Genomic DNA, 16,220 nt, shown 5'->3' with positions numbered 1-16,220 from the left:
CGTTTACCAAGTGCCAAATGAGTTTGCACTGAAAAGATCTGTCAGTCCACTTCTGGGTTGTAACACTGCAACATTCCATTAAAACATAAGAATTGTAGGTCCTACTTTATATTAGGTGGCCTTAACTACAATGTACTTACATTTAAATTAATCATTTGGTACAGTGCACTTATTGTGTACATACATGTTTTTACATTGTACTTATATTTTAAAAAATACCTGTATGTAGTTACATCTGTAATTAATTTCTGTAATCACATTTATAATTACTCTGTTGACCTATCCCTTACACCTTAACCCACCCGTAAACCTACCCATACCACCAAACCTGTCCCTAACCTTACCCATATACCACCTCAATAGCAGTAAAAGTGTTTTGCAATACAATAAGTACATTGTACATATTTTTTGATGTAAGTACATAGTAGTTAAGGCCACCTAATATAAAGTGTGACCAAATTGTAATTTTTGATTTTTTTAAGGTGACTTTAAAAGTTTGATTTCTGGTACTTCATGGAAAATCTTAAAAAGCCATGGACATTTCTAGAGTTAATTATTTTTCTAGTTATGCTCACCTTTAAAATATTTCATCTGATGAAAATTATCCTTTGTGGGTTTGATTACTTGATTAAAATAATTACTTGATCTCATAATTTTGAATGTCTGAAAGAGTCCACAGTGTTTTTAATCAGTCACATGGTGTCATGCATTGACGTGAGTCATGCTGCCACAGTTAGAGGTGTTTTTCACACTCATAACTGAGCTGATGCAGCTGCGTCAGGATGCGGGGAACACCCTCTCAGCTCAGCTGGGCAACAGTGCCGCCTGCCCACGCATTGATCACACCCTTTGCACCGCCGAGTAGAGCCCCACTGAATCGTCACTATTACAAGGGCAGGGTTTATGGTTTTCTGACCATTTAAAGCCAGGCATTTAGTAGATTTAGTATCTATTGCAAATTGAAACCATAATGAATTATTTTCATTGTTTTGATCACTTCCTGTTTTGTGTTTGCACAGACCAACGATGCCTTAGGCTCTACTTGGAATTGGCTCTACTTCATTCCTCTAATAATAATTGGCTCCTTCTTTGTGTTGAATCTGGTATTAGGAGTCCTGTCAGGGTAAGTATTGTTTTCCTCAATGGACTCTTAGACAAACTGACACTACATCTAACCTGATGTGTGAGCTGACACAGGAGTAATGAGTTTTATCAGAGGTTAATGTGAAATGTATTAACTTCATCTCTAGAGACAAGAGGTAAGATTAAGTTACTACACATACAGTGGTCTTGGTTTCTCTTTCTACACATCTCTCATTGTTCTGTATTCACAAACACTAAGTTGTTTTGTGCTCATCAAGGATGCATTTATTTGATGAAAAATACAGTTAAAACCATAATATTGTAAAATATTGCAATTTAAAAAACTGCTTTCTATTTTAATATATTTTAAAGGTGCATTGTGTAATATTTAGGAGGATCTGTTGACAGAAATGCAATATAATATACATAACTATGTTTTCAGAGGTGTATAAAGACCTTACATAATGAACCGTTATGTTTTTATTAACTTAGAATGAGCAATTTGTATCTACATACACCGCAGGTCCCCTTACATGGAAGTCACCACCATGTTTGTACAGTAGTCCTTAAAGGACAAACAGAGCGCATTTCATCACTGTGTTGTTCTTGCAAATAAAACACTGTCACAATGATGAACAAGTAACAATAATATTCGCAATAACGTCGATTTATTGAATAATTAAGTAAATATAATTCTTTAATTTACCTTTGTAAAGAAACCTGAAATTTTATCAAATTGATGACACATACCTTTTTGTTGTGTACTATACTGTAAGTAATTGTAGGTTAAATTCATTACCTTAAAATTCATTAAAGGGGTCATCGGATGTGACATGCACTATTAAGTTGTTTGAACTGAAATGTGTGTTGGCAGTGTGTGTACACAACCATCTTATAATGATAAAAATCCACCCAGTGTTTTTTTTAAATCTCGTTAAATCATTTCCCCTTTCTTCATATCAAGCCATTCTCAGATGCCTGTCTGTGTGATGTCACACAGACCCAGGCCCCTCCCATGATTGTTGATTGACACTAGCGTTTTACCTTAGACCCGCCCTGAGTGAGCTGTCATCAGTTCGCCATTGTTTCAAGCTCCTAAGTGATTGAGGTGTTTTGTTGTTGGATATAATAATGAACATAGCAGTTGTCATTTACTCCCGACATGTGAGCCGCTGAAGACGTTTGTTTTTGAAGGGAATGCGCTCCCGATCTACCTAAATGCGTTTGTGTTCACGCGAATCATTCGTGATCCAGCCTCACCTACAGAAGAAGTAAGTATAAGGTTCTTTTATGAATCTTTGCAAATCGCCTTTCCTAATAACGTTCTATTCTGCAAGTTCCGCGACTAAAGTAAACAGTCTCATGAGAACGGCTCGTCACCCCATGGAAGAGAGGGGCAGGGTGAGCAGAGAGCATTAGCATTTAAAGGAACATGCACTAAATGGCTTGCTGAAAACAGAGCTGATTTTGACAAGGTAAAAGGGTATTTTACACTACCATTGAGAAATTTTAAACAAAGTATGTTATAGTTATATGACCCCTTTAATATATTTTATGTCCAAATACTTATCAATTTGTTGCCAATTTTCTCCATGAAAAAAAATAATATGTTTAAGGGGTCATGTGATGCTATTTTCAAAGATCTTTATTTTGTGTATTGGGTGTAATAGAATATATTAGCATGCTTTTAATGTTAAAAAACAAAACAAAAAAAACATTATTTTTCATATACTCTACAGTATTTTAGCTCCTGTATGCCCAGTCTTTCTAAAGCGCATTGATTTCTACAAAGCCCTTCCTTTCAAAAAGCTCAGTGTGCTCTGATTGGCCAGCTGACCCAGTGCATTGTGATTGACTGAACATCAGAAGTGTGTCAGAAATGTAACCATAATCGCAAGCTTCAGCTTCCAAAGCAATTGTAAAGACAGTTAATAATGTTGTGAGTTTTACCATATCAGTTTGAGCCCTAATCAGATTCTAAAAATGCAGAGGACCAAGCCGATTGATCGAAAACTTTGCAAGCGCGACTTGAGCAGAATGTATCAGAGTGGAGCGTGACTCTGCCAACAAACAGCTACATAACACACTAAAGAAAAATACATAGAATACATAAAAATGCATCATATGACCCCTTTTAGCAGTGATGATGTAATATGTAGATGCCACAAGTTGGTGTGATTTCAACTTAAAAAAATGATGCAAATTGGGATGCAGCCTCTCTTTCTGCCTTTCATTCCTTCACTCTGCAGGTGAAACACTTTGATAAATTAAGTGTGTCATCCCTGTGGTTCTTCTCTGTGTGGGTAATTGTATGCTGTTGGCTCATGTAGGGAGTTTGCTAAAGAGCGAGAGCGGGTAGAGAACCGAAGAGCCTTCATGAAGCTCAGGAGACAGCAACAGATCGAGAGGGAGTTGAACGGATATCGGGCATGGATCGACCGTGCAGGTACTCTTACATACTGAGCTGGCAAATGCGCCAAGCAAAACAAATAAAGTAAATCAAATCTGTCAAAACACACTGTGCCACAGCATCGCCCCATTCTAGAGCAGATGCTCAGTACCATTAAAAAGAGACACACTTGTGAAAGAAAATGCTTCTATTTTGCCATTTTTTCATAGCAAATTTTATTTGCTATATATCAGTGTAACAATTCAAGTGAAACATAAAATAGAAATACATTTCAGAATGCTTTAAATGACAGCAGAACCTAATGATCATGTTCATCAGCATGATTTAAAAATGATCCAGAATGCACTTTGTGCTAGAAGCAGGAAAATCTGAAAATAAAAAGTGGTGAGTATGATCGATATCACAAATTTGCTTGCTTGTTTAGTGATCTAGAAAAAGTGCGAATCTTAAATATTTCTTGTTCATTGGTTTCTTTGTGTTAATTTTCCACAATCCTATATGAATAAATTTGATTTTTACATGCCAGTTTTTCAGTTAATTGTATGTGCACAACTTGATAAAATTCAAATGTTTTTATTTTGCAGAGGAGGTGATGCTTGCAGAGGAGAACAAGAATTCAGGACCTTCTGCTTTGGATGGTGAGATGTTTGACCTCTGCTGTTTTTCTCTTATTTTCCCACGTAGATTGTGGGATGCAGTTTTTTAATTATGTGTCAGGGTTAGGGTCATGTGATTATTTTAAACACACTAGTAAATACACATTCTCTCTGTGTCCCAGATTTCATCATTTATTCAATAGCCTGTTCTGGCGTATAAAGCCTGTTCTGGTCCCATAAAACAGCACAGGGATTGTATATTCAATAGACTGATGTCACAATAAACAAAACGCCATGATCCTGCTCATGGCGCACATCTGTGAAGCGAAGACCCTCCACATGACATCCGAACCCTATGCAAGGCGACAGGTTTTCCCCAGAATCAAACAAGGGTTTTTTTTTTTTTATTAAATGTTGATTGACAGCTTCCCAGAGGCTGTGTGAATGAAAAACAGGCAGTTACCATGGTGAACTGTTATTTTGATGCCCCTGCTGTTCTGCTGTAAATGTCCCATCATCCCATTTAAGATGATTGTCTTAAAAAACTAAGCCCTATACGGACAACAATTTTTAGGGGGTCAGGAGAGACTGAGACCTGTTTTAGCCCTTGTATATGAGGCTTGACAGCAGTAGGTATCCAGGTTGCACTCTGAAGAGAGATTAAAACATAAAATGTAATTGCAGGCATTCCTATTTACTTCATTGTTGCCATGACAACAGCGAAATCTAACAAGCGGATTTATTTGCAATTGAATGCATCACTTAGTGCAGTGTTTCCCAACCACTGTGCCACGGTTGTCGGTGTGCTGTGGAAAATTATCTCTATTATATTTAGTTATTATTATTTTAAATCAGCGCTATTGGTCATCGTTATGTCTGTTTGTGGGTTTTACAAATATTTAACCAATGAAAAGCATTCAAAAGAGCTTGTGACTAAACCTCATAACGCCATTGGATCCTCAAATTGTCAGTCAAACCGTATAACTCCACCCGCCTCCATTCAGAATGAAGCGCCGCGACGCACAGTTTGTAGACGGATGTCTACTTTTTCTCAATGTAAGGGTAAATAAAGAACTAATGTTTGAATAAGTACAGTGTTTTCTTTACTCAAGAAACACTGTCTATAAAGGCTAATGTTTTTTGTGTGTTTAAAGAGCAGAGAAGAGTCTTAACATTTGCTGTCTAGTTACAGCCAATACACTTTTGTACATTTTAAATATCCTGTGCATAACGTTTTTTGGGTTCATCTTTTATATCGTGAGATTTTGCCCAAATGTATTAAACAACAAGAGAAACTGAGCGCCCATATAGCTACAATAAACTTTATAACCTGCAAACTGATAAAAACGTTATGCGATTAATTAACTGCCTTAGATGCAGCCGTTCTAATGATGAGCAAAACACAGATCTCCGTCATTCGGTTGTCAAAAACCTTGTTAACTCCATTTGAGTATGATTTTCAGAAATTAAGTGCAAGTGTCTGAGCATATATAAAGTGCAAGTGCACATATATTAAGTGCAGGTGTCTGATCATATATAAAGTCAAAATACCAACTCTGATGACGCAATGTTTAATTATTGAAAAAAAAAAAAATCCCCTTTCTATCTTTTTTTTTTTTAATGCTTAGTGGTGTGCCGTGGGATTTTTTACATCAAAACTGTGCCGTGGCAGAAAAAAGGTTGGGAAACACTGCCTTAGTGCAAGCTATTAGGCTAGATGCTTTGATTAAATTGGGGAACTTTCAGTTGCTGCTGTCTAGCCTATTATATTCTATAAATGCTTGAAGTAAATTATTACAATGGGGTGATGGCTGTACATTTGTCATATCATGTCCTAAGCTGGCTGCAGTTTTCAGTGATACATAGCCTAGTTTCTCTGTAGGCATTTAAAGCATAAATTCTGCAGGACTCAACAAAATCAAAGCCAACCAAAACATATTTGATGTTTATGAAAAGTTACCATCATTGATCAATTTAAAAAAAATAAATAAATAAAAAATTCCAGATAATATTTTAATAATTTGCTTTAGGTTCAGTTTTTCTACCTACCCTGGGGTTACAGATGGAAATTAGCCACCCTGACACAATTTACATTACATTTTATGCATTATTTAAGTGCATTGTCCCTGATTAAATAATGATTAAATAAACAAATAAATAAAAAAAATGTATACATAGATTTTTGGAAGGTGATAAGCATATTTGGGGTTACAATAAATGTGAATGATTTTTATTTATTTATTTATAATTGGGAACATGTAATACAATAATTTCTGACACAACATGGGCAGGGCTATCCAGCGTGACATGACCAAAATGCAAATTAAGAGTCTGTCAATGTTTTATAACCCGTATATATTTTTATTTCTTACAGTTTTGGTTTATTAATCTGTTATTTGTTTAGTCTGAAATAAAATAAATATAATAAGATAACATAATGAGATAAATTATTTGGTATGTGTTCTCAGTGCTAAAAAGAGCCACCACAATAAAGAGAAGAGGGGTGGATGATGTTCGGAGAGCTCCAGAGGAACAGTATGCTGACATATCGTCTGTAGGTGAGTGGTTTCCTCCCCCAAGTCTCCTTCCTATCCTGTCTAGATGATGCAAAATATTTACCCACATGTCATTATATGCACATTTTCTGAATATCATTCACATACAGCTGAAATAATCTCCTTATCCAAACAAGAAGTATACAAAAGTGGATCAAGTTGTTTTGCTTGTTCATAAATATTTTTGTCCATAAGGGATGCCATTGAACCGAGCCAGCATACGCAGTGCTAAAAGAGGACCAACGTCCTATTTCCGTCGGAAAGAGCGCATGCTACGGATCTCCGTTCGCCGTATGGTGAAGACTCACACCTTTTACTGGACCGTTCTGGGTCTGGTGGCCCTCAACACTCTCTGTGTTGCCATCGTACACCACAAGCAGCCTCAGTGGTTGTCTAGTCTCCTTTGTAAGACCACAAGCAAAATGAAACTTTTCTCTCTATGGATATGCTGTCATACATGATCAATAGTCTTAACTTTAAAGTGATTCCTTTCTATTGCAGACTATGCAGAGTTCCTGTTTCTGGGCCTGTTTCTTACAGAGATGTTTCTCAAGATGTACGGACTCGGACCCAGACTCTATTTCCACTCCTCCTTCAACTGCTTTGATTTTGGGGTAAGTGTATTTCTGTCATCCTACCCATAATCTTCTTTGAAATGAAGATAGCACAACAGTGCAAGTGTCAAAGAGGATCAAGGTGGTGACTCCAAGTATGAGTGTTCATGACATTTTTTTATCAAGAAAGATAAAAGCAGTGCAAAGAAATAAGAGCGGATGAAACCGTAAATCTAATTTGATCTTTTTTGAAGTTACGCTTCTCCACTCTGAGCACATGAACATGTCTCTAATTTCTATGTAAATTTTAGGACCCAGCACTGAATATCAATATGTAGCTTTATTTAATTAAAATTCAGTTTTAGTTCTGGATTATGCCAATATATAATGATTATCTATTGGCTAATCTTTAATTTAATCAAAATGTTTGTAGTTGGCCCTTTCCATGAATACAGATTTTTAAAAATGAATAAATCTCTTGTTTTCTGTTTGAGATCAACAGACAACAGACAATGGACCTGTGAAATTTTGAAGAAATTTTGCTAATGTGACCGTACCTTTAGACAGAATTTTACTTTCTAAAGCTACTGATGTACCTTTGACAGCAGTGGCATATTTAAAAAGGTAAAATTCCTGAATTGCTTCCAGGTGATAGTGGGCAGCATTTTTGAGGTGCTCTGGGGATTCTTCAGACCTGGCACATCCTTTGGGATCAGCGTTCTGCGTGCCTTGCGATTGTTGAGAATTTTCAAGATCACAAAGTAAGTGCAAACTTGCCTAGAATAACAGCCTCTTGGGTTTGTTTGCTTCTTGCAGAGACAATAATCTATTTATTGACTTGTGATGTCTTTGCTCAGTTCTGGATGTCCTTATTTTGAACTCAGAGATGCTGTATTTATGTTGTTAAGGTACTGGGCGTCCCTGAGGAACCTGGTTGTGTCTCTGATGAACTCCATGAAGTCTATTATCAGTTTGCTCTTTCTGCTTTTCCTCTTCATTGTGGTCTTTGCACTTCTGGGCATGCAGCTCTTTGGTGGAAGGTAATATCTTATCAGTGTAAGCGCAGACAGCGCCCTTAGACAGATTTAAATTTGGATTTATGACTGAAAATTTCAGAATGCTACACCTGTAGTTATGAGCTGTTCTTTATTTGATTTGCAATAACAATGTTAAATCTTCAACTTGCTTTAATCCTCACTCAACTATGCCCATATCAAACATGGCATCAAATTTCATGCAAAAAAATTATGCTTAAAGTGGAACTATAACTCTATGTGACAGGTGTAGCAAGACAATAGAAAATAGATCAGGTTCAACTGATTGGACAAAAGCAAATAATCTATTATTCAGTAACCTGGTCAGACACATTTTGAATAAAATGGCTTGAAAAGAGGTGGTTTTTTTTCCTTTACAGGTTCATCTTCGAAGACTACACACCCACTAATTTTGATACTTTTCCAGCAGCCATCATGACAGTGTTTCAAGTAAGATTTCACCCAGTTGTAATCTGAGTATAATGCAAGAGTCCGGATGTTTCTTAGTGAAAAATGGCTTAGAAGGAAGGCTAATTAATTAGACCAAGATTTAATTGCACAGATAGAGAGGAAATTAGGATCAGAGCGCAGAACAAAAACATACTTAGTCACAAAACATAATCTGTCTTCCCTTTATAATGATGAAAATGAAAAAAAAAGGTCCAGCACAGAAAAAAATACTTTTAGGCCCAAACTAAATTTGTAGATTTTGATTCTATGGCAAATTTGTGGGAAAAATCATTAAAATTCTGGGGAATGGAATCTTGTAAAATATGTTATTGCTATCCCTTTTATTGGTAGCAGAAAGCATTATCAGATTAGCTGAAATATTTAATAGACAGACATGCAAAGGGAAGCATCTGTCAAATTATTCTGCTGAAATATGGGAAGCTCTCTGTGAAGTTAGATTCCATGTGGGCCTGAAATAAGTGTGTTCACTGTGTTTCTAGATTCTCACTGGCGAGGACTGGAATGAAGTCATGTACAATGGCATCCGGTCTCAAGGTGGCGTGAAGTCAGGGATGTGGTCATCTGTCTACTTCATTGTTCTAACTCTGTTTGGAAATTGTATCCTACGTTGATTCTTTCTCTATCTATGACCAGCAATACCTAGTGTGTGTGTGTGTGTGATATATTCTTCAGGTTTTCACTAATGGTCTTCATTCATTTTTAAGTCAACATGAAATCAAAATTGACCTTATTTACTTCTTAATACACGTTCCCTTTCTTTCTGTGCATGATTCTTCACTACAGTTTTCTCTGTTGTCTTTCAACAAAATGTAACTTGCTTTTTTTTATTTGCCTGACATTGCTAAGCTTATAAGATTAGTGCACGTTTACTTGAAACTCTATGCTGATTGCATAATACTGTATGTTGGGTTAAATCTGTCCTTCTCAGTTTTGGTGGTTATTGCTGTATAGCTCATTGTTTTGAGCCAAAATCCTTGACAAAATTGTCAGATACACTGCTCAACGTCTTCTTGGCTATCGCTGTTGACAATTTGGCCAATGCCCAGGAGCTCACAAAGGTATATCCAGCAAGGCTCTTTTAGCTTTATATGCTGAAGGATTTGTAAGGCAATTGTATAACGAAAAACGCCTTGCTGTTCCAAAGGATGAAGAGGAGGAGGAAGAGGCGTTTAATCAGAAACATGCCCTGCAGAAAGCCAAGGAGGTTGGGCCCATGTCCTCTTTCATGTCCTCAGAGTAAGTGAACCAAGTACTGTACACCCTTGCCTGCTCGTTCGCCCTCTCACAAGAGATGCTAACATACCAACTAACACTACTAACACCAGTCTTATGTCTGAGATATTTTAGTCTGGTTTTAGAGACATCTAAACTGGCATGTCTGCCAAGTATACTTGTAGGACTTTGCAGCTTCAGTACCTGGCCAAATTTACCTAGATGCACAAGCTAGTTTGAGTCTACAGGGAAATTGCTGTATGGTTACCAGAGTATGTAAACAGTTGAAGTCTTTGCTTTTACAGATATGTCTTTCACTCTGTACCGTTTAAATCAAATGCTACACTGTTACAGAAACAGTAACGAAAAAGTATTACAACTTTGAGTGTTTTGCTTTCCCAGCTAGTTTGCGAGAGGCAGTTACTTGAGACCAACAAAATTATTTACCGTTGTTGAAGGTTGTACACAATGTTCTTTCGGTTGATTGCGTAGGGATTTTTGGGGCTCTTTATTCTCGAAGCACAATAATTTGCTTCAAAATCAACAGCAAGTTGTCATAGCAACCGGCAAGCTTCCCAGTCTTTGCAGGGATGAGTCTATTATGTTGTCATAGAGACGACTTTGTTCCCATCAAAAAGAGAATTACAGAGTTTTGAATGCCTTTACACTGGTCAGCCTGGATATGTAGTCATATGTTATATCATTTGCAAGAACAGAAGAGGCATCCAGCTAGCCTAAATATCAAAACATAAAGAGAATCTGGTGGCTAAAAAGGGAGGTTAACCCACAGATAAAAGTTTCTATAACCGGAGTTGCATCTTTCTGTGATTTTGGGAATTTAACACTGCATGGATGTGTGATGTCAGACTCCTGGAGTTGAGCATGTGCAAGTTGGGATGACCAGTCATAGTGTGTCCTCAACGTTACAATCCAATCACCTTTACATCTCTTGATTGATCATAGATGCTTTAGAAGCTAATTTTTCCTTTTTTTCTTTTCATTGATAGCACAGTACATTTAGTGACTTGAGCGAGTTTTGGATGCTGAATTGAGAGCAGTTATATATCATGAAAGTCCCCGTAAGCATGGATTCACCTCTGCTAACATGCTATTTAATGCTGGAGGTGATATATAGGGTGCTTCCTGAACCCATTACGTACTGTGACTAAAAGGGGAAAAAGTCAAGCTTGAAGTTTTCAGTCAAGAAATGTAAAAGCAGGGTCCAAAATAACTTTTTGCTACACCTTTTTGCCTATGGCAAGTGATATAAGAAAAACGATACATGAATGTGTGTGTGTATATATATATAACAATTAGGGATGTGACAATTCACTTAACGTACAATGCGATATGATTCGCGATATGATTCACGATACAGATTTCACAATACAATTTTCTCATAATATTTTTTTAACAAAATGTCATTTAAGGCAAATTATAAATGAAAAGATGTCCTTTCATTATTTCTCAGACAAAATGCTGCACATTTCTTTGTGAAATTTAAATCATACAAACAAAAGAAATCTCTTCATATAAACAAACTAAGGGTTTGCTTGTGCCCATTTCATTTAAAATTAGAGGCAACCACTGCATTTTAATCACAGTCCAAACAAAGATCCTGCATACATGCTGCATGAGCAGTTTTTTTCTAAATTAGATTGTATAATTTCAAAATTTTAAATTTGACTTTAGCTTTGTGAAACTATACTACATAAAACATACCTGAACAACACAAAAACAGCAGACGGGCTGAATGTGAGTGCAAATTCACTTTCTGACAGCAGGTGGCAATTATGGAACAGCAGCAATATAGCATTTCTTTTGTTACCGCTGTAAACAAAACAGTGCTGCGCTTATAAACACTACCTTAATATGCATTATACAGAGGTAAGATGAAAAGAAAATGCCATTTAAACTTTTCTGAAGACAGTTCCCAGCAGAGATACATTCATATAAACCCCTACCCCAAATGTATCGCAATTCATTTAACATTTTGACCAACTTAAATTGTCACTTATTTTTATAGATTTTCAACTGGCTTGTTACATGCATTGTTACATCCCTAATGATGATTTATTTATCTTGCTGTTTACCTTGCCTATTAGTGGCAAATAGCACAAACAGCATTATTGTTCATCTGTGAACTGTGAATCTGCACCTGTCATGAATATGTTAAGCTACATTGTAATTTTCTTACTATTATATTCATTTGGTGGATTAATGAGATAAATATTGTGTTGCCACAGTTCTGGAGAAATCATCCCAGCCTCCTAGATAAACTTCTACGTTTCCCACTGTGATTAAAGGGGGGATTTGTCAGATATTTTTACAAGATAGTTTATATCTTTCTCATTTGAAGACATTCTTTTACATGTCTTACATCATTCTTACAGTTTATGTTGAATTGCAACATAATACATAATTTCTTATAGTTGCTAGACATTGTCAAATTTGATTTCCTCAAATCCAGCTTTTATTCTCATTTGGTGCTTGGCAAGTGTTATATTTGGACCCTGTGAAAACATTTGTTGTAATATATATATTTATATACTTTTTTGGGCATGCTCGCAATTTGAAATGAGTAATAACCAATGTTTGTGATGAGTGTCATAGTGTATAGAAAAGAGGCTTTACTGTCATTAATGAATGATGAGAGACTAATATAATACATGTTTGCTGGACAATTACTGAAAACAAAACCAAACAAACAAGATTCTGTATGAGGCAATGGAGGCCATGCCTTTGTCAGAATAAATTGGTATGATGTGAATACCACAGGGTCTCTTCTCTACTGCATTTTGGGAGATAATGTGAGAGCTGGTTGTCAGTGAACTCAGACTGGAAATTGTGGCCTGTGGCATTTGGATCTTGCATGTTTACTTCAAAGTCAAAAAAAAAAAAAAGAAAAAAGGCTGTTGCAGCATGTCCGAAACTGCTTGACGAGAACTGGGAAATGAATGCATGTCTTCAGTTAGCATGACAACTATGGACGTCATCCCTGGGAAATGCATATGTATGACCAGTTGAATACTAAAGAAGTGAATCAGGGTGCTCTCTCTTTCTGATATTGTGTGCTTATGCATATGGATCCCATTTATATATGTCTTATATCTGTGCCATGTTTCTTACTGTCTCAGCATTTCAAAATGTTCCAGAATACTGTATTTGTTGCTTCTTATCTAATATAATTACCATCATGTTGTCATGTGACGCTTTGCTGCCCTGCTACGCAGCCCAAAACTTTTTTCTTTTTAATTTAAAAAAAACTTAGTATAACTTTAGTTTATAATCAGAAATATCATAAATACAACATGTTAAATGTAAAAATAAATAAATAAATAAAAAATAAAAAAATAAAATTGGCTTTAGCAGAGCTTTGAAATACAACTAAAAAACAGTATGTCTCGACCTTAGTCAGTGACCTTTTTGGGCTGTGATGCTTGGCTTGTTTTGTCCTTGTTCTCGAAAGCACTAATGTCTTGTTTTCAACCAATCGCTCATTGATTACACGGACCACACAAGAGTACAAGTACCAGTAAGTAATAGTCTGTTTATTTCAATTTTAACATTCAGCACCGCCTAATTTATCTATCTGGATGAAGCTTTCTGTTCCACCATCTCTATCAAATGTCTGATTTCACATTTTCAAGTCTGCTGTTTGGTTGGATTTTGAGTTGTCAGTTTCCTGCAATGATATTTCCTGCACTCTTTTTTTCTCTCCCCATTCTGAATCAACTCTATTTCCAGTTTCGCTGTTTCGTTTTTCACTTTGATATTGCAACACTAGTTGTTTTCCATATCTGCTGTCGTTATAAGCTGGACTATGAATTCCAGTCACACAAAAACACAAAGTCATGAAAACAAAATTAATGGACCCTTTCTACCACATGTTGCAGAGTACTTGTTAACAGCAGTCTCTTAAATATTTTGCCCACAGATACTTCAATTCTCATATTCAGCTGCACTGCTGACCTGACCAGTACACCTGGTCACCATGATGTTGTTTTTTTGATGACGGTGCCCTACATATTTCTTAACTAGTATGATGTTCTTGGTGAATCAGCTGTCAACTGAATGGTCTAAGCCAGTGGTTCTCGACTGGTGGGTCGCAAGTTTGCTTGGGTAAACACAAAATATCAGCATACATTAATGTAACACAGTTCGTAGATCGGGAAGGAGGAGGCGGGAACCGGCGAACATTTAAACAAAGTTTTAATAAAATAAACAAACATAAAAGTAAAGTGGCAGCCCCTCACGGACGACTGCCGCATATAAAATACAAAATAAAAGTCCAGGCCTGGTCCTCTCTCGTCTTCCACTGTCGTCACTCCTCCTTTTATCCTTCCGGAGCTCCTCCGTGGGACTCGAGACCGGCGAGTGGCGCAGGTGTCGCTCATTATCATTAACTCCACCGGCCTCGCTCCGTTCCCACGGCTTTCGGCCCCGCCCCACTTGCCACAATTAGATATTTAGAATAGCAATATAAATAGTCTCATCGACATTTAATAGGAAGGAAAAATTGTTTTTGTCATCTGTCCAATCAAAATCTACTTGGGTGCAAATTCATCTGTCACTTGGTAGAAGCTGCCCAACTGTATTCCAATGTGGACGGGTGTATTTTGTACAATGAATTATTGGCTGCTAAGAGCATGAGTCCATTGAAATTCTAGATAACATGTAGAAACCAAACATTCAAACTGTAAAGGTAATTTCAAACTGACAGTAAATTGTTAATTTTGATGGACCAAAATAATGTTTAATTTTTAAGATTTGTAAAACTTCAGATTAATTTTTATAAGCAAAAAATTTAACAAACAAACAATAAATCAATGAATAGATTTTGTTGATTATTTTTTTTCTTTTATACAGTTTTTTTTATCTCACTTGATGTCCATTGTAATATAGAGTCCTGAAGCGAAACCAACTGAGAACCACTGGACCAAGTTGGTCTTTTCAGAAGGGTAGAAAGGGTTTTGTTCTGCTCAGTGATAATTTAATGTAAACAGTTGTTGTGGCATGGCTGTTGAAACATTTAGTTTGGCATCCATTCTTATTGTGTGTCCTCTCTCTTTTTCCTCAGGAGGAGGAGGAGGCCCTACCTGTACAGGAAACGTGCAATTCACCGGAGCCGTGCAGCCTACTCCTTTGAGGATTCAGAGAGTCTGGCTGATGCTCGTCCACTCAATGCCTCTAACTCTTTCATGTCCAGGAGAGAGAGAAGGAGGAGATTGACCATGTCAGTTTGGGAGCAGAGGACCAGCCAATTGCGCCGACACAGACAGATGTCCAGCCGTGAGATCCTTTTCAGCAGCCCGAGTGAGGAGCACGATGGACCACCTGACTGCCATCACCACAGGAAGCCTGGAATATCTCCATCTAACAGCAAGCGCAGAGCCATTGAGACCACAACAACAACCACCATGCCAGAGGCTACCTTAGAGCCACCTATGCCTATGGACATGCCTGTGGATGAGCAAGCTCTGTCCATTCCTATTCCTGAACCCCCTTTAGCTATTCCAATACCGGAGCCACCAATGCCTGTGGACATATCCCTCCCTGAACCCCCAGTGACGCTGAACCTACCCCTGGCAGAGCCGTCTGAATCAAAGACCTCACCCGAGGGCACTCTGGACATCAACAACCATTGCCCCAGACTGAATGGAAACAGGCGGCAGCGGGCGGTCCGTAAGTACAGGCCTCCTGCGCAGGGGGACACACTGACCCCTGATATTGGGCCCAGGCCCCGACGCCCACGCCACCGCGAACCTCACACAGATGCCAGGGGTAAAGAGACACAACTAGGAGACGGTGGTGTTGACAGTAGAGAACAAAGGCCAGGGAATGAGGGAGATGAAAACAATTTAAAGAATGATGGAGAGATCAGTCCAGATGGCAGAGTGTTTGAACAGAGGTAGTTTGTTTAATTATTTCTTTTGATCTTTTGATTTATATAATTGTATCAATTTATATACTTTATATACACAACTGTTCAAAAGTTTGGGGACAGTATTTTATTTTTGTAAAGAAAGTAATACTTTTATTTAGCAAGGGCAAATTAAATTGATCAAAAGATATTTATGATATTACAAAAAATATTTTCTTTTGAACTTTCGATTTATCCAAAAATCCTGTAAAACGGTGTATCATTGTTTCGACAAAAATATTAAGCCGATAATAATAAGAAATGTTTCTTGAGCATCAAATCAGCATATAAGAATAATTTCTGATGGATCATGTGACACTGAAGACTGGAGTAATGGCTGCTGAAAATTCAACTTTGCGATGTAAAACAAATGTGAGCGTCG

The 16,220-nt window shown here is 37.2% G+C and overlaps 1 protein-coding gene across 10 annotated transcripts in view; it reads left to right on the top strand.

The window, feature by feature from the left end:
* LOC131545740 (probable voltage-dependent R-type calcium channel subunit alpha-1E) overlaps positions 1–16,220 on the top strand; it is an 84,945-nt gene that overhangs the window by 38,101 nt on the left and 30,624 nt on the right. For 8 of the 10 annotated variants that reach the window (XM_058784830.1, XM_058784835.1, XM_058784831.1 and 5 more), the window contains 13 exons: positions 1,020–1,123; positions 3,414–3,529; positions 4,078–4,131; positions 6,558–6,647; positions 6,840–7,049; positions 7,146–7,258; positions 7,847–7,959; positions 8,107–8,238; positions 8,613–8,682; positions 9,183–9,300; positions 9,694–9,761; positions 9,848–9,939; positions 14,996–15,826. In XM_058784830.1, coding sequence (XP_058640813.1) covers positions 1,020–1,123; positions 3,414–3,529; positions 4,078–4,131; positions 6,558–6,647; positions 6,840–7,049; positions 7,146–7,258; positions 7,847–7,959; positions 8,107–8,238; positions 8,613–8,682; positions 9,183–9,300; positions 9,694–9,761; positions 9,848–9,939; positions 14,996–15,826 — 2,111 coding nt within the window. The remainder of the gene's footprint in view (positions 1–1,019; positions 1,124–3,413; positions 3,530–4,077; positions 4,132–6,557; positions 6,648–6,839; positions 7,050–7,145; positions 7,259–7,846; positions 7,960–8,106; positions 8,239–8,612; positions 8,683–9,182; positions 9,301–9,693; positions 9,762–9,847; positions 9,940–14,995; positions 15,827–16,220) is intronic. The other 2 variants (XM_058784839.1, XM_058784837.1) reach the window with 1 other exon arrangement.

This window comes from Onychostoma macrolepis, chromosome 08, assembly GCF_012432095.1.
Source record: "Onychostoma macrolepis isolate SWU-2019 chromosome 08, ASM1243209v1, whole genome shotgun sequence".
Lineage (NCBI taxonomy): Eukaryota > Metazoa > Chordata > Actinopteri > Cypriniformes > Cyprinidae > Onychostoma > Onychostoma macrolepis.
Note: the sequence above shows the minus strand (reverse complement) of the source record. Positions and strands in the feature narration are given on the sequence as shown.